Source organism: Drosophila yakuba, chromosome 2L, assembly GCF_016746365.2.
Source record: "Drosophila yakuba strain Tai18E2 chromosome 2L, Prin_Dyak_Tai18E2_2.1, whole genome shotgun sequence".
Lineage (NCBI taxonomy): Eukaryota > Metazoa > Arthropoda > Insecta > Diptera > Drosophilidae > Drosophila > Drosophila yakuba.
This window is the reverse complement of record NC_052527.2, coordinates 18,756,575-18,774,626: the sequence shown is the minus strand read 5'-3', so window position 1 is coordinate 18,774,626 and position 18,052 is coordinate 18,756,575. Positions and strand designations below refer to the sequence as shown.

The 18,052-nt window shown below is 43.8% G+C and overlaps 5 protein-coding genes across 6 annotated transcripts; 2 read left to right on the top strand and 3 right to left on the bottom strand.

Moving 5' to 3' along the window:
- Positions 1-586: 586 nt before the first annotated feature.
- On the bottom strand, positions 587-6,489 carry LOC6528864 (protein eiger). 2 transcript variants are annotated; one of them, XM_015198596.3, is made up of 7 exons: positions 5,653-6,489; positions 3,071-3,196; positions 1,779-2,086; positions 1,613-1,717; positions 1,435-1,499; positions 1,268-1,339; positions 587-1,202 (listed from the first exon to the last, which is right to left on the bottom strand). In XM_015198596.3, exons 1-7 carry the CDS (start codon positions 5,821-5,823, stop codon positions 838-840), a joined length of 1,212 nt encoding a protein of 403 aa, XP_015054082.1. In that variant the 5' UTR covers positions 5,824-6,489; the 3' UTR covers positions 587-837. The 2 variants fall into 2 exon arrangements, with proteins under 2 accessions (XP_015054082.1, XP_002089896.1); XM_002089860.4 differs by having other exon boundaries at positions 1,268-1,357; positions 5,653-6,488.
- Positions 6,490-9,160: 2,671 nt separating this feature from the next.
- LOC6528863 (nodal modulator 3) lies at positions 9,161-13,798 on the top strand. Its single transcript, XM_002089859.4, has 6 exons — positions 9,161-9,342; positions 9,462-10,008; positions 10,156-11,041; positions 11,415-11,593; positions 11,651-12,615; positions 12,671-13,798. Exons 1-6 carry the CDS (start codon positions 9,200-9,202, stop codon positions 13,548-13,550), a joined length of 3,600 nt encoding a protein of 1,199 aa, XP_002089895.1. The 5' UTR covers positions 9,161-9,199; the 3' UTR covers positions 13,551-13,798.
- LOC6528862 lies at positions 13,705-16,014 on the bottom strand. The gene is made up of 4 exons (XM_002089858.3): positions 15,425-16,014; positions 14,730-14,877; positions 14,313-14,669; positions 13,705-14,252 (listed from the first exon to the last, which is right to left on the bottom strand). Exons 1-4 carry the CDS (start codon positions 15,618-15,620, stop codon positions 13,814-13,816), a joined length of 1,140 nt encoding a protein of 379 aa, XP_002089894.1. The 5' UTR covers positions 15,621-16,014; the 3' UTR covers positions 13,705-13,813.
- An 86-nt stretch (positions 16,015-16,100) lies between these two features.
- On the top strand, positions 16,101-17,612 carry LOC6528861 (cyclin-dependent kinase 10). The gene is made up of 5 exons (XM_002089857.4): positions 16,101-16,311; positions 16,369-16,441; positions 16,497-16,874; positions 16,946-17,392; positions 17,455-17,612. Exons 1-5 carry the CDS (start codon positions 16,183-16,185, stop codon positions 17,589-17,591), a joined length of 1,164 nt encoding a protein of 387 aa, XP_002089893.1. The 5' UTR covers positions 16,101-16,182; the 3' UTR covers positions 17,592-17,612.
- Positions 17,584-18,039, bottom strand: LOC6528860 (39S ribosomal protein L42, mitochondrial). Its single transcript, XM_002089856.4, has one exon. It carries the CDS (start codon positions 18,011-18,013, stop codon positions 17,639-17,641), a length of 375 nt encoding a protein of 124 aa, XP_002089892.1. The 5' UTR covers positions 18,014-18,039; the 3' UTR covers positions 17,584-17,638.
- Positions 18,040-18,052: the final 13 nt, after the last annotated feature.

The following is an 18,052-nucleotide window of genomic DNA, read 5'->3' as shown; positions in this document are numbered from 1 at the left end:
ACATGATAAAATGATTCCCCTTGAATAGGAAACTCATGTACTCAAGTACTCATACAACTTGTCTTCTTGGTTAATGATGACGCCTCTAGTTCCAAATATCTTCATTAATTGTTTTCAAGAAAAGTTTACTAGGCAACACAAGGTATAACTAATTGATTATTTGAGCAATCAAGCTTATCGTGAAAATGCCACCTCAATATTTTCTTGTACATGAAGTCGGCAAGACTGATGACTGTACCCTAGCCTTCCCTTCGTGTCCAATTGTCCGAATTCTCGAAATAGGTGGAAAACAAGACTGGGAAATCCGAACTCCCAGCTCTCCTGTAGTTTCCATGACAATGATGCAGATGTTGCCCGGGACAGACGCTCGAGCTGCAGCACAACTCCCGGTCCGGATATTATTCAGTTGCAAAGCAATTGCCCTGTCCTTTGACGAAATTCCATTCACGATTTTTAATAAAGACCATAGTAAGCAGGAATTGCGCAAATAAAGCAGCGAAAATCTCCTTTGAATGCCTCTTCATGTGGGATTCAAATTGCAAATGCTAAGATTATTTTCAATTGAGCGGGTAACAGACATTTCATGTAAAGCTACATACATTTTTATTCACTGTTTAGAGTCGAACGAGTATATACAAAATAAATATGATTTTCCTCCGTTTTCTGACTTATCCATGCAGTATACGTGATTCCGATTGAGATTAGGTGATGAGTGACTAAGACTAGGTACTACGAACTAATGGATTCACGCTGGCGACAAACCGCATTCACGAGCAGTCGCGGGGACTAAAGCTTAAACTGGTATTCCATCTTTTGACCGGGGATAATCTCTCAATTTTACACCTTGAAGATGCCAAAGTAGCTTCGATTGTTCCCCTCCCGCAGAACGGCATTTCGATCGTTGTGAATGTCCTTCAGATGGATCCTCTCGTTTCTTTCTAGGTGAATCAGACCACTCGTGTGGCAGGTGTGCACCTTATGTGGCATGTTGGTGGGCACCGTGTTCAGGCACTGCAGGAACGGAGTGTCTCCTTGAAAGACGATAAATCCGTTCTGGTCGTGCGAGTTATTGTAGCAAATCTGGGCGTATACGTAATATAGACCCGTATTGGTCACCGTCAAGACGCCATCGCGCGTTTGAAAGTGTCCTTGATAAGAGTTTCTCTCGTTATCATTTCCTATATACATATCTCCATGGTAGCCTGAGAAAATCAAGAAGTAAGTTCATTCGTTGCCTGAGGCACATTAGTCGCAAGCATCTCCTTACCCATACTCCCTTGGTGACGCCGTCTGCTACTCAGGTGGAAGTGGGCTGCTGCCCTCGAGTCGTCGGATCTGGCTGAAAGAAGAGATTCACCTGCAAATTAACAGAGGTGCAAATAGAGATTTGGTATTCGATTTCTGCCAATTGTATCGGTTTTCTACACTACACACCTTTGCGGACCAGGAGGTGGCGACTGCGGGAATGCATCCTGCGGCGGTGGTGAAGTGGTGCAGGGCTTCAAATAAAAAAAATATACATGTGTTTAGTTACGCAGTTAATAATCTAACCTAAGCCTATAAGATATTAATGTATTTTCCTGACCGGTAATGACCAGAGAAATGTACTCACCTCTCTTTGGAAATGGCCTCATTCGATGCCTTTTCCCGAAGCTCTGTGTGATTTCCTTGAATATTCTGCTCCTCATGACGTACGTCGGCAATCGAGCGAGATTTCCTGTAAAGGGGATAATCAGAGGCTGAAACTTTATGTCCCTGAAAACTCCATCGGTGCTTACCTCTCGTGCTTCTTTTTGTGGGCATTATAGTTGGTGAAGTCATCGAACACATTGTCATCATTCGAGGCGGAGGATGCACTGTCCGTCTCGCCCTCGCCCTCTGCAGTGGTCTCAGATGTGGGCGTGGTTCCGGTGTGTGCATTGTTGAGTTTGTTTAACATATCAGTGTAGTCCTCGTAGTCATCCACGGGGCCGTAGATATCTTCGTCGTCCTCCCCGTCTGCAACGGAATCCAGGCCATCGTCGTCGTCCTCCTCATCCGTTAGGCCATCAACCTTTTTGGGATAGTCGATGAGGGCATTCTCGTACTGCAACGAAGAGAAGGGGTCAGCATTTTGGGTTAGAACACTTGGCCAAGTACGTGACTGCAGCTGGCACAGTCCTGGCACAAATCTCACATCCATTTGGGACGTTCATTTTTAGACACACGCCCGCAGCTCAGGCTGTTTCGTCATCATCCTAATTGATGGCGCCTCGCTCGGAAACATAATATACATATACATATGTACGTATATTTAAAAACAGAGGAAACTCTCAAGAGAATTGGCTCCGCAGATGCCCAGCCATCAAAATAAAAATAAATCTTAAAATCTTGAAACGATCTCCGCCCATTAGGCCATCTGATGAGATTCGATCAATCGTCACATAGAGCCAAAAGCAATCGCTCGCCTTGAACGACTATATCTACTGATAGAGCCTAGTATTTTTTCTGAATTATTGGGGTTTTTGCCTTTTGTCACTTGGGGATTTGTATCTCATAAATTACGTGGACCGGCTGGCGCCTCATGTTTGAATTGAGTGTTTCCCTGCGGAAGGAGACATTATACATACTTTAAATAATCTATAGCAATTTCCTATGGGTTTTTGGCCACGCAGCTAACAAAAGGAATGAAACAAAAAACAGATGAAACCGCTCCGAAATTATATTTTAGCACATAATTCTATAAATATATTTGTATGTCCTACACAATAACCACATAGTATGTCTGGGCATTTTTTGGTGCGTTATTTTTAAAAGAGAGGCACAGTGCCTACCGACTAACAGATACCTTATATGTTTTTGCTATCAACCGTAAAAATAAACTTCAATATAATGCCACAACAAATACTCAATAACAACAGTTCGATATACCCTCATTAAAAACTTAAGTATCGGCCTCAAGGAATAACAATTATTTTCGACTTTGTAAACAACTCGAGAGATCTGTATTTACCTGAGGCAAATGTTACAGCCCCTGCCCATCGAAGAGTAAAAATATTGATGTTTCAGAGTGATTTACGCAATTGCTCACCTCCTTTTGGAACTCGTCGAACTCATCCAGATAGTTAATGCCCAAACGCTGCTGGAGATTATCTACGACTCGCTTCAGGGTCTTCAGCTCCTTGTCCAGATGCGATACGCGCGTTGTCTGCCAGATCTGCAAGATATATCAATTGTTACAGACTCATTTAGGCTGGCTTCTAATCATCCGGTCATTGGCAATTGGGCAATCAATTTAATGTAGCCCCAGCCCCAATTAAACATCTATAGCTGGTGCTAAAGCCCAGCACATCATATAACACCCAGTGCCGCGAACTTTTGACACCCGAAAAATATAAAAACTAACTGAACAAACTGATAGAGGCGAGACGAGAGAGATTTCGTGGGGAAACACGAATGCGGCGAGGTACGCAGATCGCCACTCAGCCACATAATCTGCTTAATGGATCATTAACATTCGGGCCGAGCAGAGGCCGTATATACAGACAATTCTCAAGTTTCGACTGGCACCCGAAATCAAAAAGAATGGCTCAACTAAAGCCACTGTGCACGCAGACGGGGAAGTATACACATACATGTAGATATGTACATATGTAGGTACACTCAGCAACTTGTACTGAATTCTTGTATAAATTATGGACTTTACGCCGACCCAAGAAACTTGTTTGCGGCGCATGTTTAAGTTTCCAGTAAACCACTTTCCATTGGAGCTTATCGGTGATCAGAAGATCGATCGTAGCGCCTGCAGTTTGTCACTTTCCCAGAGGGCCCAGATGATGAGGGTCACTTTGTAGAGATGTCGGGGCATGTGGACAGGGCAGTGAAATTGAATTAAACAACGAAAAGTGCTTCAAGACTTAACAGAGATTTATGAGGAAAACCGAACGTAGGGCCCACGTCAGTACGTCAGTGGCTGAAGCCAATCATTTACAAGTCAATTGTCAATTGTAGGATTTCCGTTCACTTAAGCCAAAGTTGAGTGGGTCATGGAGGAGTCCTGGGTGGGGGAAGCGCCCGATTCAAGTCCACAAACTTAATCTTCTGCAATTCAAATCCGGATTTCAGCGAGCACAGTCATTCCCAAAGTTATCAGCGAAAAACATGACACAACAACCCACCCAGTAGAAGATTTATCTGCGGCGAATGCATAACAGAACGGACTCTGTGGCATTTAAATCGGTTTAAAGAAAAAAACAAAAGGAAAAACAGACATGTACCGATAAACATTTCTCTAGCATCTGCATCCGCTTTATTTGGATTAGCTGGATCATTAGGAACCGATGTGGCCTAAAGACGTGTCGGTGATGACATCGCTTGATCAACCAAGAAACCGCCGAGTTTCCCGCTCTAAATATAGTTTCATGCCAAATTATAGTTAGCCTATCTGCGACGTTCACGGATCATAAAGTCTGTTTTCATTTCAATTTATGCATCTGCCAAATTTCGTCTTCAATTTTGGCATCTTTGTTGATGAGACTTTGTGACAAACAGCTTTATAAGCAGAAGCGTGCCAGAGGTTAAGTATTCATTTTTAGATTGGGATTTCGGGGGTGTCTCTATACATACGTTGTTAAAGTCCAATTTGCATTTATGTATATTTATTTGCAATTTATTTTGGCAAGCTACTGAAATAAACATTTTCGAAAAATAGGAGTCTGCTCAGAGTCTTGAAGTGGTTCATGGCTGAATGGAATCTCTTTCCGTTTCATGCTCTTAGTACTTTATTGGTACAATCTGGTCTCCAGATGAATATAACTATCTTTGTGATGGCTTTCGGAGACATATCTTATCGAAATTATAAATTAATTTACCGACACAAGCCATTCTGAGAAAAAATCATCAAAAGTATTTCGGTTACTGTCAAGTTTAAGAATCGGTGTGAAATAACCAACCATTATATTGTCAGTAATTATGGTTTCCCCACTTTTCCGCTCAAGATTTCATTGAACAACATAGCCCATAACAACTCATTCCTATCTACATTCTGGGAAAACTCTCACCAATAACTGATATCCCCACACCTTTGGAATTTTGACGAATCATTGATCGCCACACAGCAACAAAAACAAAAGCATTCATGTGTGGAAAGGCCGTTTCAATTTGGAGCTGATTACTATAATCTTTTTTCAATTGTATTCAATAATTAAATCTATTGAGCAAATCTATTGAATTTCGTATGATAAAACATAAATGTCCACTGAAGAGACTAAAATACATGTGTATGTAATACAAATATTTTCAAATGTGGTATACTATTTATTACTAATAATAATAATTCAATTATAATTACTAACTAACAATTACTTTAACATATTTAAAAAGTGTTAATAATTACTAATACATTTGTATGACAAATTCCTCAAATTAAGAACATTTTAATTATACATCTTTAAGCATGGTTTGTTATTTTAAGAGGAATGATAAGGGCGAAAAGCTAAACAACACCATAGTTTCCCTCTATATATCATTTAATAACATCTTAATGAAAATATATAAAATTTATATCATTTTATGCAGTTTATAGACTATTTGGTGTGTTTAGATAGTGGGCATTAATAAATTATTGGGCAGTAAGTGTATCTGAAGTAAATGTATCTGCTAAGGGAAACTTACCGTTAGTGCGAGAATGGCAACGACCAGCCCCAGACCGATGAACCCCAAAACAAGGGGGATCAGCTGGCGGGTGCGTCGCTGGGCGGTCGCCGTGCTGGTCGCTTTGGCCGGAAAACCATCATCGTTGGCACTCGTTGGCGTTATAAACGGCTTGAGAGTCTCGGCAGTCATAATTGATGAACACTGGTGATCTTAGCGCAACCGGGGCCTCCAGATGCTGACGCTGATGCTGATGATAATGCCGACGACGACGATGATGATGGCGATCTTGCCCACCCACTCAAGGGCACTCGACAGCTGTTTCCAATCGAGCTTAGTCGCACTTTATATGAACCCACTCTATGTACATATGCATTTAAGATACTACATATACGAGCACACAGAACAACCTCACAGACAGCATGAGACGATAGGCTGCGACATCTATATAGATAAACCCCTCGGGCTGCTGACGGTGCGCTTTTCAGATATTTTCACTCTTGTTTTATCTACTGCTTGTTTTTCCCTTCCGCGATCGGCAATTCCCAGAAGAAAAGCGCGAAAACAAGTTTCTCGAGATATTATCTCGTTTTATCAGTTTTTGTTTGCGATAAAGGCACAGCGAGAACCAAAAACCAAAAACCAAAAAAACAACACACACATGGACAGTTGGAGTTGTACTTCTGTATTTTTAGTAATTTGCCCGATGGCGAAATTCGATCTTGGTAAGAGTTAACTGAAACGGATGGCTTTTTTCTTCGCTATCATGCACGCACGCGCTTGCTTCGGATCTCAGATTTTACCGGTTTCTTTCTCGCTTTCAACGTCCGTTCGCGTCGGCGATTCGAATGAGAATGAATTTGAACTGAACTGAACCGAACTTGATTTCTCACGAGCGAGCGGGCAGACTGCGCTGTTTACTTTGTGTAATTAATTTTTGGCAAGGCTCTCCCGGGTGGTGGTGGTGTTTTGGTGCTACAGTGGTCTCTGGCTAAGGCGAGGTAAATTATTTATTAAATTTGTATTCTTATATTATATTCCTTACTAAGAGGAACCGTAGATACTATTTTTACTATCTTATAATTTCTTATACGTAGCTACTTACTGCTCGGAGTAAAATGATAAAATATGTCCTTTAGTGTCTCGTCTAAAAGCATATGGTATACGTAGTTTTGAAAGCTAAATCTGTTTACGAGAAAAAGATTAAAATTCACATAACTATAATTACAATATCAAACTGAAACGCCCAACTTTATTCGTTTAAAAATAAAGTTTAATGACATTGCATTTACATTTAATGTTAATATAGATTGAGTGGTAAAGTGTGTAATTAATTTAGTATCTGATGCCATATAGAAGAGCATCTCTTCGTCGTTAGCCAAGACAGACTGTACTCGGTTCCAATTCTCCTTGCCCATATGGCGATCATAAGTAGCAAAGCGTGTTTGACTTTTTGCGCAGTGTTTTCCACTGCTTTCCATTCTTTTTATGTGTTTTGTGCACTTAAAACCTCCCCCTGCGATTAATAGGGGTGGTTTGGTTGTGGTTTGAAATCGGCACCACTGTAAGCGGCTTCCCCGGCGTTTTTTCTTTGTGTGGCTGCTTTGTTGAGCTCCCTTCATGACTCTGCCATGGAACAGATTCCCGATCTTCGATTCCGATGCCGAATCCCGAGGCGCAGCTAATTGAGTTTCGAAGCTCGGCGAATCGTTGACAAACCCATAGATAAGCCAAATGAACTTTTAGCGTTTCATTAAAATCGTATTTATTACTACTTAGACCGACGATTTGGGTCTGTCAGCGACGCGCCCAAGTACGGATTCCAATTGCGGAGCGCGGGGTAGCCATTAACCTAATGCTGATCCGATCCCATCAGCCACCGTCGCGACAAGATGTCTGCCTAATCCGCTAACCGGCTGCCTTACGCTGATCAGACCCGTATCGCCGATCCGCCCAAGGGTGTCGGAAATCGGTAGAGATGCAAATGTCGGCGCTGGTCTGCTAATTAGTTCCTAATCATCGGCGGCGGACAGGTAGCCAGCCACAGGTAGACTCGGACTGAAACAGCGGGGATCGGATGGCACACGCTTCCGGTGCACTTCTTAACCCATTAGTGGTAATCATTCTTCACATTCTGCAGGGCTAACCAAATTTGCTTTTAGAATTTAAAATTTTCGGAAATAGTAAATCAACGATTTTTCATTACATTCCCTACACATTGATTTTTGTTTACTTTCTAATCTTTTGTTTTTCATCTTTGGTTTCAAGCCAAATCCATTTTGAAAAGCTTATCTATCATCAAACGTATAGCAAGAACTGTTTCAATCTAAGCTCTGAAACATTTTGTTTTTATGCACTGTTAATGTAAGTATATGATTTCACGTTCTGTGCAAACATATGTACATACATATATATTAGCACTGAGCTGGAATGAAGATGTACATGATATTGTGAGATCACGTGCTTGCACAGAAACTTAACCAGGGCCTCACTTAATCGAGCACGGCCAAGAAGCAAGACGATCTCGAGGCGATTTTTCAAAGTCAATGCCAGGCAATTTGCTACAGTACAGACACCCAGTCATTCCATTACACATGATCTCCCCCACTGAGGGCTCGACAGCTATTGGGCTTTGTTTGAATCGGATCAGAGACTGGGGAGTTCGGACCATATATTCAGTACTGTGGATTCCTTATGTGCCAGTCGTTTGTTGCGCGATCGTCGATGATATGTATTAGACATGCGCCGCAATAGCACCAACGACGCTTGAAATGAATTCCTTTGCAGCAATATATCGGGGCCTGAGGCCTCAGATTGGTTTACTTCGGATTGATTCGCACACTCATCCATGTACAATCATAGATACATACGTATGTATATTCGGGTGTGAGTCTTTATCTTCGATTGGGGTGATGGAAATTGGTTACGATTATTAATATACGACAAGCCATTATCTGTTTCAGCATAGTGTGTTCAATGTCGACGCCAAATGGCGAACGCTTAATAATAATTATATCCACTTTATCGCACAATCGCACTTCTTTTATGACCCAACCTTACGAATAACACAGTTGAGATTCAGTAAAAGATAAAACAAGCAGATAAAATAAAAAGAAATATGTATTGAAATTAATTTGAAGGAGCAAAAATTCAAACTGATTTAAAGTACGGGTTATTGTCAAGGGACCATAATATATAAGAATATAAAGTAAACTGAAAAAACACAAATGTAATAAAAATATTTTATTCAATCATTTAAATACATATCTTTAGATTGAAACATAATAAGGACTATGTAAATTTGTAATTTAATTGCAGAAATCCAAGTTAAATTCCAATGACTTTCAAACGTTTTACACTTTTCCTCTTAATTAATATACATTATATATTTAAATTCAATTTACACGATACAAGGGTTGTTGAAACCGTTATTTTAACGGTTGCAGTAGTCTCAATACTCAAAAGTATATTTTGGTAACTATCGCAAGTTGAGTAGTGTTCTTGAACGGCCACACTGCCGCACGTATTCGTAAGGTGCAGCCCTGGTCACTCTGGGCACGTAGTCAAAATGAGGTTTTTTTCCGGCGTTTTCGTAATTTTATTAATTAAACTTTTCCAAAATGCCAACGCCGACGATGTGGAAGTCGTCGGGTGCGGCGGATTCATCAAGAGCCACGCCGAGATCGATTTTTCCCGGGTGGAGATCAAGCTGTAAGTAACATTTCCAATCGGGGATGACCTGATAAGAATTATGGCGCATGGTGACCGCTAATTGAATAATAAATTAACTGGCCCGTATGTGATTAACCTAATTTCATCTCGTTCTGCAGGCTGACCAAGCAGGGATCCCTGAAGGACAAGACGGATTGCTCACCCTCGAACGGATATTACTTCCTGCCCATTTACGATAAGGGCGACTACCTGCTCAGCATTTCTCCTCCACCGGGTTGGAGCTTTGAGCCGGAACAGGTGGAGTTGAACTTCGATGGCAAGACGGACGTTTGCAGCCAGGGTCGCGATGTGAACTTTGTGTTCAAGGGCTTTGGGATCACCGGACAGGTGGCTCTCGCCACCGGCGGCGGAGCCCGTGGCGTGGACGTGGAACTTCGATCTGAGCAGGGCGAAGTCCGGCGCACAAAGACCGATGCGAACGGAGTGTTCTCCTTTACGCCTATTATTCCCGGTAACTACGTAGTCAAGGCCTCGCATGCAAGGTGGCACTTCTCCAAGGCGGAGCACAAGGTGGTCGTGGTAAGCGGGAACACCGAACTGCCGGCGAACTCCTTAGTAGTCTCTGGATTCGATGTGGCTGGTCGCTTTTATTCCAGCTCGCAGCTTCCCGGAAATCTGGGTGTGACTCTGTACAAGAAAAAAGGAGTAAGTCAAGTCCTTTGATAACCCATATTAAATTAAAAAGTATACATTTTGTTAACTTTTGTAACCAATTTAAAAACTTTAATTGAATTTTATTTTTATTCCGTTAACTTAACCAATTATTAATTGTTTGGCCTTTTCTCTTTTCAGCAATCTTTAGTGCCAAAATGTGAGACATCCTCCTTAGCGCCGGCTAATAGTGTTAATGGAGCATACGAATCCGCATCCTCCTGCTTCTCCCAGTTGGACAAATCGGGAGAGTATATTTTCAAGAATGTGCCATCTGGAAAGTACCTGTTGCAAGCTATCAACCTAGACTCCAAGTTGAAGCTGCACTTGAGTCCCGAGCTTTTGGAATTAGAAGTAGGCAAGGATACGCTGCAAGTCAAGGACGAATTCCAGATCACAGGTTTCACAGTTTCTGGTCGGGTTCTGACCTCCGCCGGAGGGGAACCCCTAGTGTCAGCTGTTGTTAAAGTAAATGGAAAGAAGGTGGCCGAGACTGACGCCCAGGGCTCGTATACTTTGGAGAACTTAAAAGCAGGCACTGTCAACATCGAAGTGGAGTCCTCCCAGCTGCAGTTTTCTCCCCTGCAAGTCAAGGCTCAGATCGACACCGCTTCCCTGCCCACCATTTTTCCATCTGCTTATGAGGTGTGCGGAAAAGTAGTTTCCCCGAAATCACACAATGTGGGACTGACCAAGATCGGCTCCACCTTCCACTCGACAGCCACCACAAACGCGGAGACCGGAAGCTGGTGCGCCTTTCTTCCTACTGGCAAATATACCATTGAAGTCCTGACCACAGATGCTGACAAGGCCGCTGGAGTGCAGTTCTTCCCTGTTCAGCAGCAGACGGAGGTTCGCGGTGCACCCGTCAACGGCATAACCTTCTCCCAGCTACGCGCAAAGATTCGTGGCGAACTGCAGTGTTTGCCTGATGCTACCGCCACCTGCACTTCCGCCGAGGTCACCCTGCAGGCTTTAGATGCCACCGGTCAGCCCACGGAGAACAAGTGGAAGGCCAGGGCACATCGTAAGTAATCATTATTTATTTTAACTGTAAGAAATACTGAATTATTTAGCCCTAGCGAATATAAGATTAAAGTTAATCAATTGGTTTATCAGAAGAAATAAGTTTAAAATCATTTCAAAGAAATGGAAAAATTTTATAAATCCTACTTTTAAACCTATTTTTGGTATTACATCAAGAAGCACCATTAAGTTCACATAGTAACTTACCTAAAACTTTTGACACGCATTACGTTACGATTCGACGGTGATAAGTAATAAGATTACAACCGTAGATTATGTATCTTTGTTTTAATAAAGATGGTCTCCCGCCCTACTATGTATCATCTAAGATAACCATTTGCTATGCTTTGCCAACTAATGCTTTTGAACCGTAGGTGGCAAATATGTTTTTAAGGACATGCTTCCCGGTCCCTATGAACTAACGATTCCCCAGGGAAATCTCTGTTATGAATCGACCCGCGTGTTCCTGAACGTTGCATCTGCCGAAGAAGATGCGCCACCATTTGTGCACAAGGGCTACGAGGTGTCCATTATCTCTAGCCATCGGGCACTGGTAAGTATGTCAGCTACATTACCGAATATCTTAAATTATCTAAAATTTTCTTTTAAGATGAAATACACACACGTCACTGGACCCTCTGAGCCAAAATCACCTACAGAATCAATGAAGATTGCGTCAGGAGTGAATACATTTTGCGTGAGCAAGTATGGTAGCTACGATTTCAAGCTAGAGGGCTGCCACACGTATGATGCATCGCTACCCAGCAAGTTCATCACTCCAGAACCAGATCAGTTGCAAACACTAATCATTAATGCAGTGGCCCACAAGACTGGCGTTCGTGTTCTGTCCACAGAACCCACTGCCGATTCCATAAAACTTGTGCTCGAGTCAGAGTCGCTGGGTCAGGAGGTGATCGCACCCACTGCTGAGTCCCACAAAGTAGATGGCAAGTTCGCCTACCGCTATGACACGTATTTGAAACCGGAACAGGTCCTTCGTATTACACCAGTGAGCGATGTCCTGCTGTTCGCCCCCCAGCATCACGAAATTGTTGGCAGCAGCGATTGTGTAGATATTGCCTTCAACTTCGTGGCTACCAGAGGTTTGATCCTACGCGGAAAGGTTGTTCCTGCCATTAAGGATGCAAAGATCACACTGTCATTCCCTGATCAGCCAGAGTTGCAGAGCCTGGAAGTACTCACCTCCGTCACCGGAGAATTTAAGTTTGGGCCCATTGAGGAGTCTCTCGCTTTTGATCTTACGGCCGAAAAGGAGTCCTATGTGTTCAGCGACTACAACCGCCAGACAGCTTCGTTTAGTGCTCACAAACTTTGCGAAATTTCTGTTGTTGTGAAGGATGAGGATAGTCAAACATTGGGCGGAGTCCTCCTTTCGCTAAGCGGTAATGAGAGCTATCGCAAGAACCTCGTCACCGGCGATAATGGAGCTATTAACTTTCACTCCCTTTCGCCATCGCAGTATTACCTGCGACCCATGATGAAGGAGTACAAATTCGAACCCAACTCAAAAATGATTGACATTAAGGATGGCCAGACGGTTTCTGTTACCCTTGTGTAAGTACAATTTCGGTTCATTCCTCAACATATAAAGCATTCCCTATTTTTAAAGTGGCAAGCGATTCGCTTACTCGATCTTTGGCTCTGTGACTTCCCTTAACGGTGATCCCTTCGCCGGCGTTAATGTTCAGGCCACAGCCGAGGATGGTTGTCCCCAGCAGCAGGAGGAGGCCACTAGCGAGGCGAATGGACAGTACCGCATTCGGGGCCTGCAACCCGGCTGTAGCTATTCCGTTCGCGTCGTACCCGACAAGGAAAACGTGGAGCGATCTATTCCTGCCCAGCACACGGTTAAGGTGGCCAGCGAGGATGTGCGCGACATAAACCTGGTCGCTATTAGCCCCCTGAAGATTGTGGACATCACCGCCAGGGTGACGGCCACACTCAACGAACACTACAAGACACTGCGCATTGTGATGTACCGCAAAGGAAACTCGGATTCTCCTGTATTCTCGCAGCGTGTGGGCACTCCAGTGAATCCCAAAGCAAGACTGAACCCTGGCATCACCGTCTTCTTCCCTCGCATTCCCTTGGACGGCAAGAGCTACGTGGTAGAACTGCAGTCCACCCTCTCCGATAAAACATATACCTACAAGCTGCCATCGACTACGTTTGTGGCTGACAGGGGTTCCGTGTTCGTTGAACTGGAATTCAAGCCGGAGGTGCGCGCCGCCGAAGCGGATCTTAACCAGAATTCGATTTCGGCGCTGGTGCTTATCGCCTTGGTGGCCATTGCATTCTTTAAGCAGGATCTGGCCACCAGTTTCCTCAGCTTCGTGTGGAGCAAGCTTAACGATGTCGCCGCCAATCTAGCTCAGCGACAGAAAAGCAAGGCGCAGGTGCGCAAGAACGAGCCAATAAACCAGCGCGAGATTGAACAGATGGCCGACCAGATAAATGCCATCAAGAAGAAAAAGACCAAGAAGATTTAGTTTCTACTGATAGTCGGATTATATGATCAGTTTAGTCACATTTTGAGGTATTCGCGGTAGGTATTCATATGGTTTTGTTTTTTGTGAGATTTTGTTTAACCCTGTTGTAACTTAAAAATTTTAATTTGAATTGCATTTAAAAAAAACTTTATAATTTTTCACTTTCCATACATAGATTGAGGCAAGTTTATTTGTGTTCGTTATTCACTCTTATAGCTAAAATAAATAAATACAATTAAATAGTTTAATTAGACAAGGCTGTTCTAGTGCATCAGGATGTGCTCGGCAATGGAGCTCAGTTTGCGATTCTTGTGTTTGGCATGTCGCCTTTCGGCTTGTAGGTTGATCTCATTCTGGGAATCCACGGTTACAGATTCCTCGGTGGTTGGCTGCTCCTCGGGTTGCTGCTCAGCTTCCTGTTGGTCCGCCTCCTGATGTGCCTCCGACTCCTGACTTTCCTCCGCATTCTCGTTCTCCACGAAAATGCACTCGGAATTGACGGCAGCACACTCGCCAAAGCTGGTGGCTCTGGCCAGAGGGTTCCTGGCATTGGTGTACTTCTCAAAGAATCCGCGACCCACAATGCGGAAGGCCATGCTGGTCATGGGATTTAACTTGGATCTAAACTCCATTTCACAGACGAATCGGCGTCGGCACGCCTTGGAGTCCAAGCCCAAAAAGGCGAACATAAAATCGGCAATCCTAAACAAATATTAGCAAAATGTAACCTTATCTAGTGAATATTAATCGTTTTGTACTTACTGCTCTTCGGCGGGCATTTGGCGAGCCACGCTCTCTGAAATTTCCTCATCCACAATCTCAACCTGCTCCTCCTCCTGCTCATCCTGGATCAAATGGGCGAGATCCGCAGCGCTACGCTTGCCGCGACGACGCATATCCACGGGACCAGATGGGCCACTTGGTCCAGAGGGAGAGGGAGATTCGCTATGGTAGTCGCCATGCACATCTGAGACTATGTCTGATCCTGCATAGCTGCTGTATCCGGAATAGGGCTCGAAGCTGGCGCTGGAGTCAAAAGATGAAGGGGCGTCATAGTGCTCCGAGTGATCGTGATCCAGAGAGTAAGGAATGTGATCGTGATGGGAGAAAGACGAAGGTCTAAATAAAAAATGTATAAATAATTAACCGGTAGGAGGCACAGTGTTATGATCTACTTACGGATGATCCAGGATGATCTCCTGGTTGCACCTGGCGTGGGGCCAGAAATAGCGCAGACCCAAGTAAATGGCACTGCCCACAAAGAAGGATACGATAACCACTTTCACCTTGATCCAGTAAGCAATGGCAATGGGCCACAGGTGACGATCTGTGAAGACAACCAACAAACATCAACACGATTAAATAATTTTCCATTGCATCAGATTTTGAAAACTTTCACTGCTCGACTTCTACTTCTACTTTTGAAGAAGGTTTCACGACAATTTATTAAACAATATCTATGCCCAAGATTGAAAGTGAAAAGTGTTAATTGAGAGCAATTCGTGTTCGTCCAATTTGAATGAGGTGCGTCTGGTCTGGGATTCGAACTGTGGGGAAACTTTCCAAAGAAAGTGGGATGGTTAACGCCCATGATTTGCGATTATGTTGATTCCAAACGATCAGAATAATAGTAATACTCGCTCGCTAATTGTTATGTAAATTCGGATTTTTGAAAATATCGGTAGTATCTATGCACTCAAAAGTGTCTGGATGATTATTGTTAGGTAACTTTTAGGAAGCAGTTTCGGTTTGTTCTACGAATTGCTATAAAAGGGATAAGGTAGCTATCTAAAATTGTGTATTAATTATAGTTCTTTGCTTTAAATTGAATGTAAAAATAGGATTTCTACTTTGTAATATCTGATATTACTTACACCAGAACATGTGGTGGCGATGGCGGCGAGTACGTCCCTCAAACTCCATTAGATCCCGACCGAAATTTTCCCATGTTTCCTCCACTTGGTTATCCAATTGCGCCGGGTCCTCCTCGTTCTTCGTCTCCTCGCAAAACACCAAGGTAAAGTAAACGACCAGGAGCACAGCTCCGTACCAAATGGTGTTCTTGTGCATAGTTATTTAGCGATGTAGCGGTGAAAAGTAGTGTGAGTAAGAGCTGGTATCCCTGTGGCTTTGGCTTTGGTTGGTCACTGCAGAACCGAATGATGCAGCTCGAAGCCGAGTATACGGCTTATATACCACCAGCTATCGGCGATCCACTCCAAGCTCGGAGTGATAATTGAAGCGCCGTTGTTGTAGCTTTGCGCGCAGATTTTCACACATGCGTATGGCCCGCGATGATAAGTTTAATGCCCAAGCCATGCATTTGAAATTTCTTTAAACTAGTGCAATTTCACTTTCATAAGTCGTGCCCGCGGTTCGAGACACTTTTGTTTTGGTTTAATTAGTATCTATTACGAAATATAGGCCTAAATAAAGTAATTGACAATTGACGATTTCGAGAACAGTTTTCAAAAGTTATGTAAAACACCGCCAAATCGAACCGGTTAAAAAAGTTCTAACGGGCTATCGACAGGTCGAACAGCAATCGGTCAAGTACTTCCATCTCTAATTAAATATTGTAAACATTTGTTGACTTCGTTGATTTCGTAAAGAAATGCCTGCTTGCTAAATTATGTCCAGCTTAAAGTCGAACGATGTGGACACCAATCCTGCTCCGGATCCCCAGGCGCCCATTACCCGAAAGGGCTTCCTCATGTCGCTGAACACCGGAACCCCAATGCCGATTCCCGAGCAGAATCTGGTAAATTAGTTGCCTTCTAATCCTCTGCAGAACATTTGATTTATGCGAATCTTTTAGTTTGGCCGTTGTCGTCCTGTCTCCGAATTCGAGAAACTAAACCGCGTCGGTGAGGGCAGCTATGGAATCGTCTGTAAGTTTGGCTCCACATGCATTTAAAATATTGGGTAACCTGTAATCCCGTACAGATCGCGCACGTGACACCCGCAGCAATGAAATAGTGGCTTTAAAAAAGGTCCGCATGGATCAGGAAAAAGATGGCCTGCCTGTCAGTGGACTCCGCGAGATCATGATCCTAAAGCAGTGCCATCATGAGAATATTGTCCGCTTGCGTGAGGTGGTAGTGGGCAAAAGCCTAGACAGCATCTTCTTGGTAATGGACTTCTGCGAGCAGGACTTAGCCTCCGTGCTAGACAACATGTCGCAGCCCTTCACCGAATCTGAGGTTAAGTGCATTACTTTGCAGGTGCTAAAAGCTTTGAAGTATCTCCATTCGCGATTTATGATCCATAGGGATCTAAAGGTTTCCAATCTTCTAATGACCGACAAGGGCTGCATCAAAGTTGGTAGGAAGAGAAGCAAACTGTAAACCCGACATCTAATCCCGACGTCTAATTTTCATTATTCCATTCCCCAGCTGACTTTGGACTGGCCCGCATGTTTAGCAATCCCCCGAAACCAATGACTCCACAGATGGTTACTTTGTGGTACAGGGCACCGGAGCTTCTCTTGGGCTGCCGAACACACACCACGGCGGTGGATATGTGGGCTTTTGGCTGCATTCTTGGTGAGCTGCTGCTCGGAAAACCTCTCCTTCCTGGCAATTCGGAGATTGCACAACTGGACATGATCATTGATCTCTTGGGAGCTCCATCGGAGTCCATTTGGCCAGGCTTTGCCGATTTGCCCGCTGTACAAAATTTTACCTTAAGTCAGCAGCCCTACAATAATCTTAAGACGAAGTTTCGCATGATTGGGCAATCGGGAAGGAACCTCCTGAACATTTTGTTTATCTACAACCCAAATACAAGAGCCACGGCCGAGGAGTGTCTTAATAGCAAGTACTTTGTCGATCCGCCGCAGGGTGAGTTTACATTTATGGTGACAGAGAAGGTTTCTAAAGTGACTACCGTTCCCCACTTTTAGCTTGTGACCCGAGAATGATGCCTACTTTCCCACAACACCGAAACAATGCTGCACCTCCTCCACCAGCCCAGCCTCCCGCGGACATTCCAATCTCGGATTTGCTCAATGTATTTATCAAACGCCAACGCATGGAGTAAATAAAAACGAATTTATTTGAACATTATGCAATGCACTGGTTGGAAAACTACAGGTACGGCCGGTCCATCGGCGTTTTCTTGGCCTTCCTGTCGCGGGCGCGTGGAAACCAGCGGTGCTTAGTTGTGTGGGTCAGCTGCATCAGCTCCTGGCGAGCCACTTCTGGATGTTTGCTCTTAAAAGCCCGCATCGCCGTCTTCAGTGCCGATTCCTTAACTACGGACGAGCTTTGAATCTCGCTAAACTTTGGCAGCGGCTGGGTGTTCTCGTAGGGAACTGGTGTGTCCGGATGCCAGGCCACAATGGTGCGTCCATTTTTGGTCACTGCCACGGCCTCCACCAGACTCTTGCCACCGACGGCATTGCGCTGCACGGCACTCGAAGAAAATAAACGAAATCCTCTGTATAAACGTGCCGCTGACATTTTTCCAATTAGAGATGAGCCGATAGCTGAACAGCTGGA

What these genes read in the sequence shown, in the direction of transcription:
- LOC6528864 (XM_002089860.4), bottom strand. Translation starts at nt 5,823, where the DNA reads ATGACTGCCGAGACTCTCAAGCCGTTTATAACGCCAACGAGTGCCAAC. An exon ending in TTGCCATTCTCGCACTAACG is followed by an intron (nt 3,197 to 5,652) that starts GTAAGTTTCCCT and finishes TATATCTTGCAG; the next exon opens with ATCTGGCAGACAACGCGCGT. An exon ending in CCACCTCCTGGTCCGCAAAG is followed by an intron (nt 1,358 to 1,434) that starts GTGTGTAGTGTA and finishes GTTAATTTGCAG; the next exon opens with GTGAATCTCTTCTTTCAGCC.
- LOC6528863 (XM_002089859.4), top strand. Translation starts at nt 9,200, where the DNA reads ATGAGGTTTTTTTCCGGCGTTTTCGTAATTTTATTAATTAAACTTTTC. An exon ending in GTGGAAGGCCAGGGCACATC is followed by an intron (nt 11,042 to 11,414) that starts GTAAGTAATCAT and finishes TTTGAACCGTAG; the next exon opens with GTGGCAAATATGTTTTTAAG. An exon ending in ACGGTTTCTGTTACCCTTGT is followed by an intron (nt 12,616 to 12,670) that starts GTAAGTACAATT and finishes CTATTTTTAAAG; the next exon opens with TGGCAAGCGATTCGCTTACT.
- LOC6528862 (XM_002089858.3), bottom strand. Translation starts at nt 15,620, where the DNA reads ATGCACAAGAACACCATTTGGTACGGAGCTGTGCTCCTGGTCGTTTAC. An exon ending in GAGATCATCCTGGATCATCC is followed by an intron (nt 14,670 to 14,729) that starts GTAAGTAGATCA and finishes TTTTTTATTTAG; the next exon opens with ACCTTCGTCTTTCTCCCATC. An exon ending in CAAATGCCCGCCGAAGAGCA is followed by an intron (nt 14,253 to 14,312) that starts GTAAGTACAAAA and finishes ATATTTGTTTAG; the next exon opens with GATTGCCGATTTTATGTTCG.
- LOC6528861 (XM_002089857.4), top strand. Translation starts at nt 16,183, where the DNA reads ATGTCCAGCTTAAAGTCGAACGATGTGGACACCAATCCTGCTCCGGAT. An exon ending in CAAGGGCTGCATCAAAGTTG is followed by an intron (nt 16,875 to 16,945) that starts GTAGGAAGAGAA and finishes TCCATTCCCCAG; the next exon opens with CTGACTTTGGACTGGCCCGC. An exon ending in CTTTGTCGATCCGCCGCAGG is followed by an intron (nt 17,393 to 17,454) that starts GTGAGTTTACAT and finishes CCCCACTTTTAG; the next exon opens with CTTGTGACCCGAGAATGATG.
- LOC6528860 (XM_002089856.4), bottom strand. Translation starts at nt 18,013, where the DNA reads ATGTCAGCGGCACGTTTATACAGAGGATTTCGTTTATTTTCTTCGAGT.